At 33.8% G+C, this 6464-nt stretch overlaps 1 protein-coding gene across 4 annotated transcripts in view; it reads left to right on the top strand.

Annotated features, from left to right (window-relative positions):
- Positions 1-6464, top strand: part of LOC118738991 (4-aminobutyrate aminotransferase, mitochondrial) — a 13434-nt gene that overhangs the window by 2954 nt on the left and 4016 nt on the right. The window contains exons 1-4 of one of the 4 annotated variants that reach the window (XM_036470065.1): positions 3628-3730; positions 3903-3962; positions 4133-4251; positions 6112-6283. The exons of 2 other annotated variants lie outside the window; for them this stretch is intronic. In XM_036470065.1, the coding sequence (XP_036325958.1) occupies positions 3911-3962; positions 4133-4251; positions 6112-6283 (343 nt within the window). In that variant the 5' untranslated portion in view covers positions 3628-3730; positions 3903-3910. Of the gene's footprint in view, positions 1-3627; positions 3963-4132; positions 4252-6111; positions 6284-6464 lie in introns of those variants that run through there. One more of the 4 variants, XM_036470064.1, reaches the window with a different exon arrangement.

The raw sequence follows: 6464 nt of genomic DNA, 5'->3' as shown, positions 1-6464 counted from the left end.
AAAAAGCTGCAACTAACTTTAAAGTCGACTTTATTTTGACTATGACTACGGGCCAATATTTTCATACAAAATTTATTACGCACGTATTTGACTGTTCACATCTGAGTATATATATGAGTGTACATACGCACCCCAAGCATGCAGAGCGCCGCTCTGAGAGCGGTGACAACACACACATTCATACATAGTTACACGTGTTGATGGATATTCAACATTTGAAAGCAAATTTATATGCCTGGGTGTAGCTGAGTGCGCAAAGATGCATGCCACAATTTGTTGATATCCAGAGATGGTCAGGGTTGGAATTCCACTGCAGGCAACATGCAAGTTAAATATTTTTTTTTTTTAGTTTTTGTCTTGATTATTCACTTCACGGATGCTTTTTCAGAACGAACGCGGTCATTTTAATATGCGCGTAATTGAATTGAACCGACGCGCAGATACGTAAAAATTGATAGAGAAACGAATTTTTAATTATCAAGTGAAAAAAGAAAGCTATATAAAGAAGCAAATTGCCAACAAAAAGTAAATAATCTTCACAGTCTCCTCATATAATATTGAAAGAAAATAAAACGCGTTTTTTAAAAAGTAGAATCGTGTTTCTCGTGTCAAAATCTATAATATTATCAATATAAAAAACACAAAAAATGTTTTGTTTTTTTAATGATAGGATTTATGCATGTAATTTTCCTTGAAAGGCAATTACATTAGCTTTCAAAGCCAATTTATTTCATATCAAAATATTGCTTCTGTCGAAAGCGCTCCGATTAATTGGCACGAAGTGTTAAAAAAACACACTGTGTGCCTATGTCTATCATACTTGGGCGTACAAAATTTTTGATTTTCGGGATACCCGATCAAGGACCATCAGTATCAAGCACCTTCAGCACTACTCCAGCATCAAACAGTTTGCAGGCAACCTGCTACTACAACAACGAAATAACGAATAAGCCGTCCTACCGGGCTTTCAACTCGGTTATTTTTAGTGATAACAATTTCAATGCATATCACATGACTCTCGGCACCTCTTCACATGCCCTGAGAACCCCACCCAGCTGACGCCCCTGTCCCTATGGACAGACCCTATTGAAGTCGCAGACACTATTGAAGTCCCCTTAGCTGAAACGGACGACAACGTTGACGGATGAACCGACCCGAGCGAGGCTTAGTAGCCGCTCTAACAACAACAACAACAACCACAGCAGCAATCTCCCTCTTTGTTGGCCTGTTTCATATCGTTGATAAGCCGAGACCATTCTATTTTTTTAGTATTTAGAGAAAAAATATTCAATGGACCCATGAACCACCCTGGTATGCACTAGGCGGTTTTTTAGTATAATTTTATGCATACATACATACATATGTATATACGTTTGCATGTGTGTGTTTGTCATTAATTTAATAAACCTTATAGTTTATGTTTGCTATGCACTTGATACGATTTTTTATGTTTTATTTTCACTTTGTTATTTGGAGCACGACATGTGTGGCGCACTCACTCACCAATTCTTCCAAAATTTCCCCTTGTTTAAATTTATATATACATACATACATACATATGTACGTATATATGTACATTAGGCTGGTCCTTTAAAAAACAAAAGAACGATTTTTTCAGTCTCACCCCCTCAATCGGTAATACCACGATCACAGATATTACATATAAATTTTAATTTCGATAGGAGACGGTTAACGCGTGCCGCACAGGGGGGCGAAGTTCAGAATCCTCTATAGAGACTCAAAAAATTAAAATTAATTTTTTTTTCATCTAATATCCAAAATCGATACTACTTTAGTCGAAGATATCACATATAAATTTTGGCCCCATTGGAGTCGGTTAAGGCATGTCGCAATAGGTTCAAAGGCCAGAACCTCAAAAAATTAAAAATATTTTTTTCATTTAATACACAAAATCGATACTACTAAAGTCGAAGATATCACAAATGAATTTAGGTCCCGATTGCAGTCGGTTAAGACGTTTTCATAGGTAATCTGAACTTTGACCCCTGTGCGATACGCCTTAACCGACTTCAATTGGGGCTAAAGTTTTCAATGTGATATCTTCGACTAAAGTAGTATCGGTTTTGGGTATTAGGTGAAAAAAAAATTTAATTTTTTGAGTCGCAACAGAGGAATCTGAACTTTGCCCCCTGTGCGACACACCTTAATTTTGCTTCCTCCATTTAAGGGCCACCCTATCGTACATACAGTGACTCACAAAAAAATTTTTATTTTTTTTTTTTGGTTTTCAAAATGTTTTTCATGGTAAATTTTTTCATACTTTTCTTACAACAAAACCATGTAAATCGAAATTTCAAACTTTGAGGAAAATTAAGGAAAATTTAGTAAATTTTCAAACGTTTTAATAAGAATTTTTACAAAACATTCGAGTATTGCATTTCTTCATACTATAATTGAATGGGTTATAAAACTGCATATTCGAACTCTTTGTGAAACTTCTCATTAAAAAGTTAGAAATTTTGATGAACAGTTTGAAATTTTTGTCGGCCGCTGTGGTGTAGTGGTAAGCAGTGTGCGCTTCCACTCCGCAGCACCTGGGTTCAAACCCTGGTCAAAGCAACGTCACAAAAAAATATAGAAAAAAGGTTTTTTCTTAACAGCGGTCGTCCCTCGGCAGGCAATGGCAAACCTCCGAGTGTATTTCTGCCATGAAAAACAGCTTCTCATAAAAATACAATCGCCGTTCGGAGTCGGCGTAAAACTGTAGGTTCCTCCGCTTTGTGTGACAACATCAAGGCGCACGCCACAAATCGGTGGAGAAGCTCGGCCAAACACTAACATATGTTTAAGCGCCAATCTATTATTATTATTGTTTGAAATTTTTATATACATACATATCTGGTTTTTATTGTATATATTTTGTGAGTCACTGTATGTATGTAAATACATATATTCGTAAATATGTATGTATGTATGTACTTATATAAATATGTATGTACATATCGTCGTTTAAAGTACAAAACCGCGTATCAACAAAATGGAAAACCGCGTATCAAGATAATACAAAACCGCGTATGTGAATTTTCATAAATTATTTTCTAGAGAGTAAAAATACTCAAAATGGTTCTCTTTTTTATAAAGCAATCGCATTTTTGTCTGGTATATTTCAGAACGAATGGATATGGATTAAGCCAAGAGCTTGTGTAAGCAAATCCAATTTTTGGCAGCAAATGTCAGTTACGCGGTTTTGCAGAATGACGATACGCGGTTTTGTACTTTAAACGACGAGATATGTATATGTATACATTTAGTGGATATGTACTCAGTTTTAAATTTATGAATTCTCACAGAAGTTTTTACTTTTTGTTGATAATAAACTTACAAACAACAAACAGGCTGGTCGCTCTGGAAGGTACATGCTCCATATGTATGCAGTCGTATGACCGCGGTATCGTCGATTTCGCTAACTATCGCTTGTAAAAATAAGTATATACATACATACTATATACATACATATGTATGTTCTTACATCACTATGTACACCCCTACATACTTACATATGTATATACATACATACATATGTAGAGATGTAGAGCGTTAACTTTTACTCGTGTACCCCCTAATGATAACCAATTTTGGGGAGCGTAAAATTTCCGCATTGACATTGTGCGCACAATCCAGTACACCAGCCAGGCAGGCAGACAGTACCAGACCGCAACCGAGCAATCGACCATTCGCTGCCCTGGATGCTGCTGCTCTTTCATATACTGTAAATAAATAAATAAATAAATAACGTTGATTCCGAAAGTGAGACGGTAGCAACGGTTGGCTGGCTATACAAAACCAACCAAACACAGTTATATTGACTGAACAATACCTGCGATAATTTATTAATTCTTTTATTTTCTTTGTCTGGTGTCTTGATTTAATAAATAAAATAGTAATAAACATGCGTTTCCTGCAAGCAACGGTAGTGTCGAGACATTGTGCCATTTTAAAAGGTAAATTTTGTTAAAATGAAAAAGGAAAAAAAAAAAACAGAGACATCTCTAAAAATCGATTAAATTCATTTGGTGTTGCCTAATCGCCTAATATTGTACGTATCCTTTTGTGTTCTTTTTTTTTGGAATCTTTTCGCTCTGCATTTGCCATGTCCCCGTGTCCTTCTAAGGCTTGGCATATCCTAGAAATTATGCCACTGTGGCGGAGCCAGCGGCGCCTGCCGTCAAAACAAAAACCATACCAGGCCCAAAATCGTTGGAATTGAAGGCGAAATTAAGCGCAATACAAGTAAGTAGTAAACAATTAAGTACATACATATACTCAATTGTCTATTATAACAGTGATTTAGTTGTTTGTGCATTTATATGTATAAAAGAATATTTGTTTGTGTGTATTTAATAGTTTATTAATTGAAGTGAGACGACACTTCATTAAGGTATCATTTAAAGGCTTAGTACGCGGGCACTAGACTTACTACATACACATAAAAGTACATATCGTTTAGCTTTAATTCCCAAAGGCCCTAACCAACAAATTTTTTAATTTTACAGGAAAAACGAAAAAAAAATTAAAAAGTATAACAAGAACAGGTAGGGTTTTTTAAAAAGTGGCATGTAACTCCATTGTTTTTGGTACTAAGACTACAATTTTTATTAAAGGTGTATTTTAATATAACCCACCAAAATCTGTGAAAACGCAGTTTCGAGAAAAGGTGTTGGTAGGTATCGATATGTAAGTATAAATTACATTAGGGGTCACGGACTAGACGTTGAAACAAAAATTAAAATTAATTATATATTCACGTATATGTGTATGTATACGGGGATATGTAAACACAGCAAAACAGGCGATAATTTGACACAAGCGTGCTCATAAGAAGAAGCATGGCTTCTATCGCTATCACCTGTAGTTGATACGCCTTTATCAAATCTGTACCGTTCGTTCGATTTTACAAAATGAGGATGTGTAATAACTTCTAATTTTTTCAAGAGTTTCCACCTGATAAACAAATTTAATTCAAATTATTTTTAAGTTAAATCAATTATTACACTATGAGTATCGATCGAAAAGGCTTTATTTTTTAATTATACGTAGTAGGGTTGCCACCTGTTTCAAAAAGCAAGTTCGACTTAAATAAAGACAGAAATTTGAAATGTTTATCCTGATATGGATGTCAGACGAGCATTAGGTTAAATAAATTACTTCAAAATTAATTTAAATCAAAATTGCTTTGAAGAAACTTTATTTCCAAACTACATGTAGGAGGGTTGCCACCTGATTTTATAATTAAATTAATTTGAATTAATAGGATTAGATAATTTATTTATGTATCACAATACAAGTGTCAGACAAGGTTTTGGTTTAAAAATTATTTGAACAGGATTGCCATCTGTTTGAAAAGTCTAATTAAATTAAGTTATATGGAATATTGGAATATTGGCGTCAAACAAAGTAGTATTAAGAAATATTTAGTTTGGACATTTATAGCATTAAAGACGAAAACGAAGAAAAATACTAATACGGGGACCTAGGCTAATATAAATAGCAATACAAATTTCTGCAGTATGAAAGGAAATAAAAATGAATCGAAATAATGATACACGTCTTGTCATATGTATGTCTATTTATAAGCTGATGGTAGATATGATTGAAGCTAATGTGGATCTGCTTCTGTATTGCTAAGTATTAATATTTTGCAATTCATACTGATTTATTAAATTTAATTCAATACAATCAAAAAGAGTATTTCATGTACCGTTTTAAGCTTGAATGTGATCTTAATAATATTACGTATTCTACGTTAAAGTTTAGCGGCTGTGACACCGACACAGCCTCCAGGTCAAGACGAAGGCGCTGGACTGATCCTTTGTCTACGTATACAAGCAAACAAAAAAAATTCGCCGTACACCTTCGAACCTAAAGTATTTTTGCAAGGAAATTAGGAAAAATACTATTGCAGCAAATGAAAGATATATATGTATGAACGAAATAAAGTTAATTCATAGCCAATTTATTTATTTTAAAATTAATATATAATAGATCTAAAAAGTCAGTGTAAATAAAAGATAAACTAATATAAGTGTTGCTGGTTATGGAATATATGTCTGTATATACAAATATGTTAATTAATGCATTCAACTTTTTCAGAACTCTGAACCAGTTCAACTTTTCGCTGACTATGAAAAGTCAATTGGAAATTATTTGGTTGATGTCGATGGTAATGTGTTACTTGACGTCTATACACAAATTTCTTCAATACCATTGGGCTATAATCATCCCCGTCTCTTGAATGTCTTCCAAAACGAAAAGAATTTAAAAAGTGAGTAAAAAATATAAAGTTTATTTAACAACAACTTGTTTTTAAGCAAAACTTGTTTAGTCGCAATTGGAAACTGCTTATGGATACCATAAAAAACCAACAACATGTATCTTATCGCTTTATTCGTTTAATCAGAGAAAGTTTACGACTGCTCTGCAATTATTTATTACAAAAAAAAAAA

The sequence above is a fragment of the Rhagoletis pomonella genome, unplaced genomic scaffold (assembly GCF_013731165.1).
Source record: "Rhagoletis pomonella isolate Grant_MI unplaced genomic scaffold, Rhpom_1.0 Rhpom_scaffold_00005, whole genome shotgun sequence".
In the NCBI taxonomy this organism is placed as follows: domain Eukaryota; kingdom Metazoa; phylum Arthropoda; class Insecta; order Diptera; family Tephritidae; genus Rhagoletis; species Rhagoletis pomonella.
The sequence above is the reverse complement of the archived record's forward strand: the minus strand, read 5'-3'. Positions and strand labels throughout refer to the sequence as shown.